General features: G+C 51.1%; 1 protein-coding gene across 1 annotated transcript in view; it reads left to right on the forward strand.

Annotated features, from left to right (window-relative positions):
- Positions 1-14,178, forward strand: part of LOC140424659 (fucolectin-like) — a 58,055-nt gene that overhangs the window by 37,837 nt on the left and 6,040 nt on the right. Inside the window, exons 2-4 of the mRNA XM_072507904.1 lie at positions 4,749-4,816; positions 9,617-9,899; positions 10,341-10,519. Of these exons, the coding sequence (XP_072364005.1) occupies positions 4,750-4,816; positions 9,617-9,899; positions 10,341-10,503 (513 nt within the window). The 5' untranslated portion in view covers position 4,749 and the 3' untranslated portion in view covers positions 10,504-10,519. The remainder of the gene's footprint in view (positions 1-4,748; positions 4,817-9,616; positions 9,900-10,340; positions 10,520-14,178) is intronic.

Genomic DNA, 14,178 nt, shown 5'->3' on the forward strand with positions numbered 1-14,178 from the left:
TTGCGGGTCTCTCCGTCTCCCGTGGTCTCCGAGGGGCATCCTGCGGGCGTCGCATGCTGGAGGGTGCGGGTCTCTCCGTCTCCCGTGGTCTCCGAGGGGCATCATGCGGGCGGTCTGCATCTGCGGGGATGGGTGCCTGGACGTTTGGTCCTGCGATACACAATGAAGCATGCATGGTTAGACATCAGGCAGTGATCAGGTGATACGGGGAGGGGGATATAGGGGAGGGGGGATATGGGGACGGGCTGTCGGTGGCTCACTTGCTACTACGCCCCCGACCTCTGCATCAGCAACCTCCCGGTTCTCAGGTCCGCCAGCCAGTTCCAGGGCCCTTTCCTCGTGTACGGTCAGTGGCCTCTCATCAGCGGGCCCTCCTCCAGTCCTCACATGCTCCCTATTGTTGTTTGCGCGCTTCTCCTGTGGGGGGGGGGGGGGGGCAGGGGTAAAAGGCAACAGTGTTAGGCAGGTATATGAATGCACGCCATCGGTTGCGCGTGCATTGCAGAGGTTAAGGTTAGGGCTGGATTCACTTGGGGATATGGGGGGGGGGATATGGGGGGGGGGATATGGGGGGGGGGGTATGGGGGGGGGGGGGATATGGGGGGGGGGGATATGGGGGGGGGGATATGGGGGGGGGGGGGATATGGGGGGGGGGGGATATGGGGGGGGGGGGATATGGGGGGGGGGGGATATGGGGGGGGGGGGATATGGGGGGGGGGGGATATGGGGGGGGGGGGATATGGGGGGGGGGGGATATGGGGGGGGGGGATATGGGGGGGGGAGATATGGGGGAGGGGGGGGCTCACCCTGCCTGCTCTGACGAGGTCGTTCACCTTCTTGTGGCACTGGGTGCCTGTCCATGGTGTTAGGGCCACAGCGGTGACGGCCTCTGCCACCTCCCTCCACAGACGCCGGCTGTGGCGTGGGGCAACTCTGCGGCCGTGCCCGGGATACAGGGCGTCCCTCCTCTGCTCCACCGCGTCCAGGAGCACCTCCACATCGCGTGACTCGAACCTCGGGGCTGAGCGACGGCCAGCCATCAAGTCGGGTGTTGCGGTCGGGTGTTCCGGCCGGGTGGGGGGGAGCTGCGCGGCCTTCTGAGCCGTCACGCCGTGCGGCGCGTATGACGCTGCACGGTGTGAACCACTGCGCAAGCGCGGATCCCGTTACGTCGCTGCTAGCCCATTTCGGGCCGCAGACTATCGGCCCATTTTTATGACGTGACGCAAGTGGGATTTGCGCCGTTTTTTGCGCCGATCGGCGGAGTTTCCGCCGATAACGGAGAATTTCGCCCCCTATAACAGGTTTATTACTGAACCCTCGTCACAGGTTTATTACTGAACCCCCATCACAGGTTTATTACTGAACCCCCATCGCAGGTTTATTACTGAACCCCCATCACAGGTTTATTACTGAACCCCCATCGCAGGTGTATTACTGAACCCCCATCACAGGTTTATTACTGAACCTCTATCACAGGTTTATTACTGAACCCCCATCACAGGTTTATTACTGAACCCTCATCACAGGTTTATTACTGAACCCCCATCACAGGTTTATTACTGAACCCTCATCACAGGTGTATTACTGAACCCCCATCACAGGTTTATTACTGAACCCCTATCACAGGTTTATTACTGAACCCCCATCACAGGTTTATTACTGAACCCCCATCACAGGTGTATTACTGAACCCCCATCACAGGTTTATTACTGAACCCCGATCACAGGTTTATTACTGAACCCCTATCACAGGTTTATTACTGAACCCCCATCACAGGTTTATTACTGAACCCTCATCACAGGTTTATTACTGAACCCCCATCACAGGTTTATTACTGAACCCTCATCACAGGTTTATTACTGAACCCTCATCACAGGTTTATTACTGAACCCCCATCACAGGTTTATTACTGAACCCCCATCACAGGTTTATTACTGAACCCTCATCACAGGTTTATCACTGAACCCTCATCACAGGTTTATCACTGAACCCACATCGCAGGTTTATTACTGAACCCCCATCGCAGGTTTATTACTGAACCCCCATCGCAGTTTTATTACTGAACCCTCATCGCAGGTTTATTACTGAACCCTCATCGCAGGTTTATTACTGAAACCCCATCGCAGGTGTATTACTGAAACCCCATCACAGGTTTATTACTGAACCCCCATCGCAGGTGTATTACTGAACCCCCATTTCAGGTTTATTACTGAACCCCCATCACAGGTTTATTACTGAACCCCGATCACAGATTTATTATTGAACCCCCATCACAGGTTTATTACTGAACCCTCATCACAGGTTTATTACTGAAACCCATCGCAGGTTTATTACTGAACCCCCATCACAGGTGTATTACTGAACCCCCATCACAGGTGTATTACTGAACCCCCATCACAGGTTTATTACTGAACCCTCATCACAGGTTTATTACTGAACCTCCATCACAGGTTTATTACTGAACCCTCATCACAGGTTTATTACTGAACCACCATCACAGGTTTATTACTGAACCCCCATCACAGGTTTATTACTGAACCTCCATCACAGGTTTATTACTGAACCCTCATCACAGGTTTATTACTGAACCCTCATCACAGGTTTATTACTGAACCCTCATCACAGGTTTATTACTGAACCCTCATCACAGGTTTATTACTGAACCCTCATCACAGGTTTATTACTGAACCCTCATCACAGGTTTATTACTGAACCCCCATCACAGGTTTATTACTGAACCCTCATCACAGGTTTATTACTGAACCCTCATCACAGGTTTATTACTGAACCTCCATCACAGGTTTATTACTGAACCCTCATCACAGGTTTATTACTGAACCCTCATCACAGGTTTATTACTGAACCCCCATCACAGGTTTATTACTGAACCCTCATCACAGGTTTATTACAGAAACCCCATCGCAGGTATATTACTGAACCCCCATCACAGGTTTATTACTGAAACCCCATCACAGGTTTATTACTGAACCCCCATCACAGGTTTATTACTGAACCCTCATCACAGGTTTATTACTGAACCCCCATCACAGGTTTGTTACTGAACCCCCATCACAGGTTTGTTACTGAACCCCCATCGCAGGTTATTACTGAACCCCCATCGCAGGTTTATTACTGAACTCCCAGCGCAGGTTCATTACTGAACCCCCATCACAGGTTTATTACTGAACCCTCATCACAGGTTTATTACTGAACCCCCATCGCAGGTTTATTACTGAACCCCCATCGCAGGTTCATTACTGAGCCCCCATCGCAGGTTCATTACTGAGCCCCCATCACAGGTTTATTACTGAAACCCCATCACAGGTTTATTACTGAACCCCCATCGCAGGTTTATTACTGAACCCCCATCGCAGGTTTATTACTGAACCCCCATCGCAGGTTCATTACTGAGCCCCCATCGCAGGTTCATTACTGAGCCCCCATCACAGGTTTATTACTGAAACCCCATCACAGGTTTATTACTGAACCCCTATCACAGGTTTATTACTGAACCCCCATCGCAGGTTTATTACTGAACCCCCATCGCAGGTTCATTACTGAGCCCCCATCGCAGGTTTATTACTGAACCCCCATCGCAGGTTTATCACTGAAACCCCATCACAGGTTTATTACTGAACCCCCATCACAGGTTTATTACTGAACCCCCATCGCAGGTTTATTACTGAACCCCCATCGCAGGTTTATTACTGAACACCCATCGCAGGTTTATTACTGAACCCCCATCGCAGGTTTATTACTGAACCCTCATCACAGGTTTATTACTGTACCCTCATCACAGGTTTATTACTGAACCCCCATCGCAGGTTTATTACTGAACCCTCATCACAGGTTTATTACTGAACCTCCATCACAGGTTTATTACTGAACCCTTGTCACAGGTGTATTACTGTACCCTCATCACAGGTGTATTACTGAACCCCCATCACAGGTTTATTACTGAACCCTCATCACAGGTGTATTACTGAACCCCCATCACAGGTTTATTACTGAATCCCCATCACAGGTTTATTACTGAACCACCATCACAGGTTTATTACTGAACCTCCATCACAGGTTTATTACTGAACCCCCATCACAGGTTTATTACTGAACCCCCATCACAGGTTTATTACTGAACCCCCATCACAGGTGTATTACTGAACCCCCATCACTGGTTTATTACTGAACCCTCATCACAGGTTTATTACTGAACCCTCATCACAGGTTTATTACTGAACCCCCATCACAGGTTTATTACTGAATCCCCATCACAGGTTTATTACAGAAACCCCATTGCATGTTTATTACTGAAATCCCATCGCAGGTTTATTACAGAAACCCCATTGCATGTTTATTACTGAAATCCCATCGCAGGTTTATTACTGAACCCCTATTGCAGGTTTCACAGTGACCAGAGACAGGGTGGGAGGGTTCAGAGTGACCAGGGACAGGGTGGGAGTGTTCACAGTGACCAGGGACAGGGTGGAGGATTCACAGTGACCAGGGACAGGGTGGGAGGGTTCACAGTGACCAGGGACAGGGTGGGAGGGTTCACAGTGACCAGGGACAGGGTGGGAGGGTTCACAGTGACCAGGGACAGGGTGGGAGGGTTCACAGTGACCAGGGACAGGGTGGGAGGGGGGTTGCAGATTTGGGGGGGAGCTGGGAAAAGAGCATTTGTGATGTGAGGCAGGGTCAGTGTATATTCTAACCTAATTTGGTGCCTCTTCTGTTTTGATCCTGAGGATGAGGATGATCATGCTGTCCACAGTTCTCTGCTTCACTCTGATCCTCAAATTTGGACTTGCACACGGTAAGAATCCCAGGATTGCTGGTGAAATCTAGTGATTTTCCTGTTCCTGTGCAATTTCTGGGTTACCTTCTCTAAGATACTGGAGGCTTTAGAACATAGAACATTGAACATTACAGCGCAGTACAGGCCCTTCGGCCCTCGGTGTTGCGCCGACCTGTGAAACCACTCTGAAGCCCATCTACACTATTCCCTTATCGTCCATATGTCTATCCAATGACCATTTGAATGCCCTTAGTGTTGGCGAATCCACTACTGTTGCAGGCAGGACATTCCACGCCCTTACTACTCTCTGAGTAAAGAACCTACCTCTGACGTCTGTCCCATATCTATCCCCCCTCAATTTAAAGGTATGTCCCCTCGTGCTAGACATCACCATCCGAAGAAAAAGGCTCTCACTGTCCACCCTATCCAATCCTCTGATCATCTTGTATGCCTCAATTAAGTCACCTCTTAACCTTCTCTCTAACGAAATCAGCCTCAAGTCCCACAGCCTTCCCTCATAAGATCTTCCCTCCATACCAGGCAACATTCTGGTAAATCTCCTCTGCACCCTTTCCAATGCTTCCACATCCTTTCGTTAATGCGGCGACCAGAATTGCACGCAATACTCCAAATGCGGCCGCACCAGAGTGTTGTATAGCTGCAACATGACCTCATGGCTCCTAAACTCAATCCCTATACCAATAAAAGCTAACACACCGTACGCCTTCTTAACAACCCTCTCAACCTGGGTGGCAACTTTCAGGGATCTATGTACCTGGACACTGAGATCTCTCTGCTCATCCACACTGCCAAGAATTTTACCATTAGCCCAGTACTCTGTCTTCCTGTTATTCCTTCCAAAATGAATCACCTCACACTTTTCTGCATTAAATTCCATTTGCCACCTCTCAGCCCAGCGCTGCAGCTTATCTAAGTCCCTCTGTAACTTGTAACATCCTTCCGCACTGTCCACAACTCCACCAACTTTAGTGTCATCTGCAAATTTACTCACCCATCCTTCTACGCCCTCCTCCAGGTCATTTATAAAAATGACAAACAGCAATGGCCCCAAAACAGATCCTTGTGGTACACCACTAGTAACTGGACTCCAGTCTGAACATTTCCCATCAACCACCACCCTTTGTCTTCTTCCAGCTAGCTAATTTCTGATCCAAACTGCTAAATCACCCTGAATCCCATGCCTCCATATTTTCTGCAGTAGCCTATCATGGGGAACCTTATCAAACGCTTTACTGAAATCCATATACACCACATCAACTGCTTTACCCTCATCCACCTGTTTGGTCACCTTCTCAAAGAAATCAATAAGGTTTGTGAGGCACGACCTACCCTTCACAAAACCGTGCTGACTATGTCTAATCAAATTATTCCTTTCCAGACGATTATACATCCTATCTCTTATAAACCTTTCCAAGACTTTGCCCACAACAGAAGTAAGGCTCACTGGTCTCTAGTTACCGGGGTTATCTCTACTCCCCTTCTTGAACAAGGGGACAACATTTGCTATCCTCAAGTCTTCTGGCACTATTCCTGTTGACAAAGATGAATTAAAGATCAAAGCCAAAGGCTCAGCAATCTCCTCCCTCGCTTCCCAGAGAATCCTAGGATAAATCCCATCCGGCCCAGGTGACTTATCTATTTTCACACTTTCCAGAATTGCTAACACCTCCTCCTTATGAACCTCAAGCCCTTCTAGTTTAATAGCCGGAATCTCAGTATTCTCCTCAACAACATTGTCTTTTTCCTGTCTGAATACTGATGAAAAATATTCATTTAGCACCTCTCCTATCTCCTCAGACTCCAAGCACAACTTCCCACTACTGTCCTTGACTGGCCCTACTCTTACCCTAGTCATTCTTTTATTCCTGACATATCTATAGAAAGCTTTAGGGTTATCCTTGATCCTACCTGCCAAAGACTTCTCATGTCCCCTCCTGGCTCTTCTTGGCTCTCTCTTTAGGTCCTTCCTAGCTAACTTGTAACTCTCGAGTGCCCTAACTGAACCTTCATGTCTCATCTTTACATAAGTCTCCTTCTTCCTCTTGACCAGTGTTTTGACTGCTTTAGTGAACCATGGTTCCCTCACTCGACCACTTCCTCCCTGCCTGACAGGTACATACTTATCAAGGACACGCAGTAGCTGTTCCTTGAACAAGCGCCACATTTCCATTGTGCCCATCCCCTGCAGTTTTCCTCTCCATCCGATGTATCCTAAGTCTTGCCTCATCGCATCATAATTGCCTTTCCCCCAGATATAACTCTTGCCCTGCGGTATATACCTATCCCTTTCCATCACTAAAGTACACGTAATCGAATTGTGGTCACTATCACCAAAGTGCTCACCTACCTCCAAATCCAACACCTGTCCTGGTTCATTCCCCAGTACCAAATCTAATACGGCCTCACCTCTCGTTGGCCTATCTACATACTGTGTCAGGAAACCCTCCTGCACACATTGGACAAAAACGGACCCATCTAATGTACTCGATCTATAGCGTTTACAGTCAATAATTGGAAAGTTAAAGTCCCCCATAACAACTACCCTGTTGCTTTCGCTCCTATCCAGAATCATCTTTGCAATCCTTTCCTCTACATCTCTGTAACTTTTCGGAGGCCTATAGAAAACCCCTAACAGGGTGACCTTTCCTTTCCTGTTTCTAACCTCAGCCCATACTACCTCAATTGACGAGTCCTCATCAAACGTCCTTTCTGCACCGTAATACTGTCCTTGACTAACAATGCCACCCCTCCCCCTCTTTTACCACCTTCCCTGAGCTTACTAAAACACCTAAACCCCGGAACCTGCAACAACCATTCCTGTCTCTGCTCTATCCATGTCTCCGAAATGGCCACAACATCGAAGTCCTAGGTACCAACCCATGCCGCAAGTTCACCCACCTTATTCCGGATGCTCCTGGCATTGAAGAAGACACACTTTAAACCACCTGCCTGCCGGTACACTCCTGCAACTTTGAAACCTTACTCGTGACCTCACTACTCTCAACCTCCTGTATACTGGAGTTACAATTCAGGTTCCCAAGCCCCTGCTGAACTAGTTTAAACCCTCCCGAAGAGCATTAGCAAATTTCCCCCCCAGGATATTGGTACCCCTCTGGTCCAGGTGTAGACCATCCCGTTTGTAGAGGTCCCATCGACCCCAGAATGAGCCCCAATTATCCAGAAATCTGAAACCCTCCCTCCTGCACCATCCCTGTAGTCACGTGTTCAACTCCTCTGTCTCCCTATTCCTCGTCTCGCTATCTCGTGGCACGGGTAACAACCCAGAGATATCTGGCCCGCTGCTGACTCTAGTTTACAGATAACCTTACACTAATAGCGAATAGTATTTCCATTGAAGGAGAGACTTAGACTTTAATGTTATGAAGATTTCCTCCACTCAGGCCCTGTTCCATTGGCTTATCTAAGCCTTGTCACCCGTCTCCTCAAAAACAAACCCTTGACCCCTCCGTCTATACAGTCTGTTCCCTTTCCAACCTCCCTTTCCTCCCCCAAGTCCCAGAAAGTGCTCCCGTCTCCCAAATCCATGCCAATGATCCAGGAAATTTCCTGTTGAATCCCTCCAATCATCTTTCTGTCCATCCACATGACTGAAACGGCTCCGAGCAGTCACAATTACATCCTCTCGGACTGTGACAAAAGTGAACTCCCCCCCCCTCATCCCTCCCGACCTGTCTGCAGCTTTGACATGGTTTGACCTCAGCATCCTCCTCCAACACTGCTGTCCAGCTGGGTGGGGCTGCTCCCTCCCAGGTCCATTCTTATCTATCTAATCACAGCCAGACAATCCTTTCCAATGGTTTCTCTTTCTGCTCCTGCTGAGGTAGTTCTGGTCTCCCCCAACAATCTCTCCTTGGCCTCCACCTATTTCTCATCTATGTTCCACCTCTCAGTAGTCTGCATTAATCTGTCAGGTTATATCAATAGGAACCAGTGTTCTTATTACTTTTCAGAAACAATGAGATTGAAGGATCTGGGTGGGCGAGAGGATCAAAGGGATCAGAGGAAGACCCCAAACACCAGATTTATTTATAGGTTGGGAAAGAATTGAAAAGTATGGAAATTACACCAAACCTGTATTGCAACTTGGTTTGACTACTTAGAGGACTGAGTCCAGTACTGGTCTCCATACTGTAACATGGACATAGAGGCACTGGACAGGGTAGATTTACAAGGTGTGGTATTATAGGTATGACGGTACTTGATAGGCTAAAGCACCATTGGTGGAAACTGTATGCTTTCTATTGGTTAGAATGTATGATAGCTCCGCCCTGCTAGGCGGGGTATAAGAACTCGTGCCGCACCAGCAGCCTTCATTCTGTACCTGAGCTGCTGGGGGAATCATCTAGCTTATTAAAGCCTTCAGTTGGACTACAGCCTCGCTTTAGTGGTCATTGATCCCACATCACAAGGACGATACCAGTAACGTGTGGGCGTACATATCAGGAAAGGATTGTCAGGCTGGGTTTCGTTTGTCTCATAAAAATGTTGAAGGGTGACCTCAGAACTCAGTGTGGACCAACTTTCAAATTCGCAATTCGCAGAGCAGCTCTTATCCGGACCTTGCTGCCCACAGCGTGTGTCATTAACTCGCGGTTATTCCCCCAGCAGATTCCAGCCCAATATTGTCCCAATTCTGAGCTTTAAGCTTTCTGCTGCTTCCATTGATTCTCTGGCAGATCTGGGATGTTCAGCTTGTTCCACCTTTCCTGCAGTGAAAGTCTATCAATGTGGCAATGATGGTGCGTGAGGTTTCAGTGACTGTGTTTGTCCTTGCAGTGAATCTATCCGGCACCGCTCGAGCTACACAGTCCAGTGTCTATGATTTTCATAGTGGTCCAATTAATGCTGTGGATGGAAACACAGATTCCAATTGGGGGAGATCATCCTGTACGGCTACACAAAACGACCTGAATCCTTGGTGGAGAGCAGATTTACACAGGTCGCAGGAGATACACTCAGTCAGAATCACCAACAGAGGGGACTGTTGTCCCGAACGTCTCAACGGAGCAGAGATTCGGATTGGAGACTCGCTGGACAATAATGGCAACAACAACCCTATGTAAGTTGGAGAGGAGGGTAAAGCCTCCAGTGGGGTGAGGGTGGGAGCAAGGGGCCACAGTGATTGTGTAGGAGGAGGGGTGGATGTGGTGGGAATGTGCGTCGTGGTTGCTGCAACTGAACCTTGCCGTATTCCTGCCGACATTTCTCCCAACTAACGTCACTCAAAAAAATAACTGGTCCATTCTGTCATTGCCATTGGTGGGATCTTACTGGCTACGTTCGGCTCCCAGCAGTAAGTACAGGTCTAGTCCATATGTTGGTGTTAGATTATATCTGATACTGAGCCCCGTGGAGCATTTTGCAACATTTTGTTGTATTGAAGGCTCCACAAATGCTTCTTGTTGTTATTTGGAGATGTTGCTAATAGCTGAGCTCAGCACCCAGGCACCTGTCTACATGGGTCACACATTCACATTTTAACATGAAGCTATTTTTCCAGATGTGCCACCATCAGCTTAATCGCAGCTGGTGAGTCTGAAACCTTTGAATGTCGACGCATGCGTGGTCGCTATGTGAATGTCATCATCCCAGGAAGACATGAATACCTGAGTCTCTGTGAGGTGGAGATTTACGGGACACAAAAATGTTGGGATGAAGTTTAGAGCAGGTCTCCTGTTGGTAAGTGAAGTTGTCTCACCTTTGATCAAACCCCTGGGCAGCCGGCACCCCCTCGGGATCCTGGGGTTTAGTCCAGTCCACATTCTGATCCCATTCCCCATGTTATCCCCCTACCTGCCCCTGTGGTACTGCCCTGAGGACATGGAGCTGGTTCAGGTTTTGGAGCCGATCATTGATCCCACCCTCAAACAGCCGATGGATTGTTTGGCGAGGGGCTGGGTCCAAAGTCCCTTCACCATTGGGTAACAACTCACAGCATCATAGAAAATAGGAACAGGATTAGACCATTCGGCCCTTTGAACCTGCTCCATAATTCAACATGAGCATGGCTGATCCACCCTGTACACCCCCATCCTCCAGCTCTCTCCCTGTACACCCCCATCCTCCAGCTCTCTCCCTGTACAACCCCATCCTCCAGCTCTCTCCCTGTACACCCCATCCTCCAGCTCTCTCCCTGTACAACCCCATCCTCCAGCTCTCTCCCTGTACAACCCCATCCTCCAGCTCTCTCCCTGTACACCCCCATCCTCCAGCTCTCTCCCTGTACACCCCCATCCTCCAGCTCTCTCCCTGTACAACCCCATCCTCCAGCTCTCTCCCTGTACAACCCCATCCTCCAGCTCTCTCCCTGTACACCCCCATCCTCCAGCTCTCTCCCTGTACACCCCCATCCTCCAGCTCTCTCCCTGTACACCCCATCCTCCAGCTCTCTCTCTGTACAACCCCCATCCTCCAGCTCTCTCTCTGTACACCCCCATCCTCCAGCTCTCTCCCTGTACACCCCCATCCTCCAGCTCTCTCCCTGTACACCCCCATCCTCCCGCTCTCTCCCTGTACACCCCATCCTCCAGCTCTCTCTCTGTACACCCCCATCCTCCAGCTCTCTCCCTGTACACCCCCATCCTCCAGCTCTCTCTCTGTACACCCCCATCCTCCAGCTCTCTCCCTGTACACCCCCATCCTCCAGCTCTCTCCCTGTACACCCCCATCCTCCCGCTCTCTCCCTGTACACCCCATCCTCCAGCTCTCTCCCTGTACAACCCCATCCTCCAGCTCTCTCCCTGTACAACCCCATCCTCCAGCTCTCTCCCTGTACACCCCCATCCTCCAGCTCTCTCTCTGTACAACCCCATCCTCCAGCTCTCTCCCTGTTCAACCCCATCCTCCAGCTCTCTCCCTGTTCAACCCCATCCTCCAGCTCTCTCTCTGTACACCCCCATCTTCCAGCTCTCTCCCTGTACAACCCCATCCTCCAGCTCTCTCTCTGTACACCCCAATCCTCCCGCTCTCTCCCAGTACAACCCCATCCTCCTGCTCTCTCCCTGTACACCCCCATCCTCCAGCTCTCTCCCTGTACACCCCCATCCTCCAGCTCTCTCCCTGTACAACCCCATCCTCCAGATCACTCCCTGTACACCCCCATCCTCCAGCTCTCTCCCTGTACAACCCCATCCTCCAGCTCTCTCTCTGTACAACCCCATCCTCCAGCTCTCTCTCTGTACAACCCCATCCTCCAGCTCTCTCCCTGTACACCTGTGGCGCACAAAGACTCCGTGAGACAAACAGAGTGAAGTCGATGAGGCTTTATTAAGCGTGTCTGTTCCCCAGCAGCCCGATAGTAAACTGGCATGCGGGGGAAGGCACCGGCTTCTTATACTTCGCCTTCAGGGCGGAGCTTGAGGTCAACGGCCAACCAGGACCCGGGATCTGTCAGCCAATGACATTAGGGCTTCCAGTCCCACATGACCCCCAATACATACTACCACAACACCCCCATCCTCCAGCTCTCTCCCTGTACAACCCCATCCTCCAGCTCCCTCCCTGTACAACCCCATCCTCCAGCTCTCTCCCTGTACACCCCCATCCTCCAGCTCTCTCCCTGTACACCCCATCCTCCAGCTCTCTCTCTGTACACCCCCATCCTCCAGCTCTCTCCCAGTACAACCCCATCCTCCTGCTCTCTCCCTGTACACCCCCATCCTCCAGCTCTCTCCCTGTACACCCCCATCCTCCAGCTCTCTCCCTGTACAACCCCATCCTCCAGATCACTCCCTGTACAACCCCATCCTCCAGCTCTCTCCCTGTACACCCCCATCCTCCAGCTCTCTCCCTGTACAACCCCATCCTCCAGCTCTCTCTCTGTACAACCCCATCCTCCAGCTCTCTCTCTGTACAACCCCATCCTCCAGCTCTCTCCCTGTACACCCCCATCCTCCAGCTCTCTCCCTGTACAACCCCATCCTCCAGCTCCATCCCTGTACAACCCCATCCTCCAGCTCTCTCCCTGTACACCCCCATCCTCCAGCTCTCTCCCTGTACACCCCCATCCTCCCGCTCTCTCCCTGTACAACCCCATCCTCCAGCTCTCTCTCTGTACACCCCCATCCTCCAGCTCCATCCCTGTACAACCCCATCCTCCAGCTCTCTCCCTGTACACCCCCATCCTCCAGCTCTCTCCCTGTACAACCCCATCCTCCAGCTCTCTCTCTGTACACCCCCATCCTCCAGCTCTCTCCCTGTACACCCCCATCCTCCAGCTCTCTCCCTGTACACCCCCATCCTCCAGCTCTCTCTCTGTACACCCCCATCCTCGAGCTCACTCCCTGTACAACCCCATCCTCCAGCTCTCTCCCTGTACACCCCCATCCTCCAGCTCTCTCCCTGTACAACTCCATCCTCCAGCTCTCTCCCTGTACACCCCCATCCTCCAGCTCTCTCCCTGTACACCCCCATCCTCCAGCTCTCTCCCTGTACAACCCCATCCTCCAGATCTCTCCCTGTACAACCCCATCCTCCAGCTCTCTCCCTGTACAACCCCATTCTCCAGCTCTCTCCCTGTAGACCCCCATCCTCCAGCTCTCTCCCTGTACAATCCCATCCTCCAGCTCTCTCCCTGTACAATCCCATCCTCCAGCTCTCTCCCTGTACACCCCCATCCTCCAGCTCTCTCCCTGTACACCCCCATCCTCCAGCTCTCTCTCTGTACAACCCCATCCTCCAGCTCTCTCCCTGTACACCCCCATCCTCCAGCTCTCTCCCTGTACAATCCCATCCTCCAGCTCTCTCCCTGTACACCCCCATCCTCCAGCTCTCTCTCTGTACACCCCATCCTCCAGCTCTCTCCCTGGACAACCCCATCCTCCAGCTCTCTCCCTGTACACCCCCATCCTCCAGCTCTCTCCCTGTACACCCCAATCCTCCAGCTCTCTCCCTGCACAACCCCATCCTCGAGCTCTCTCCCTGTACAACCCCATCCTCCAGCTCACTCTCTGTACAACCCCATCCTCCAGCTCTCTCCCTGTACAACCCCATCCTCCAGCTCTCTCCCTGTACACCCCCATCCTCCAGCTCTCTCCCTGTACAACCCCATCCTCCAGCTCTCTCCCTGTACAACCCCATCCTCCAGGTCTCTCTCTGTACACCCCCATCCTCCAGCTCTCTCTCTGTACACCCCCATCCTCCAGCTCTCTCCCTGTACACCCCCATCCTCCAGCTCTCTCTCTGTACACCCCCATCCTCCAGCTCTCTCTCTGTACACCCCCATCCTCCAGCTCTCTCCCTGTACACCCCCATCCTCCAGCTCTCTCCCTGTACACCCCCATCCTCCAGCTCTCTCCCTGTACAACCCCATCCTCCAGATCTCTCCCTGTACACCCCCA

Source organism: Scyliorhinus torazame, chromosome 6 (genome assembly GCF_047496885.1).
Source record: "Scyliorhinus torazame isolate Kashiwa2021f chromosome 6, sScyTor2.1, whole genome shotgun sequence".
NCBI classification, from domain to species: domain Eukaryota; kingdom Metazoa; phylum Chordata; class Chondrichthyes; order Carcharhiniformes; family Scyliorhinidae; genus Scyliorhinus; species Scyliorhinus torazame.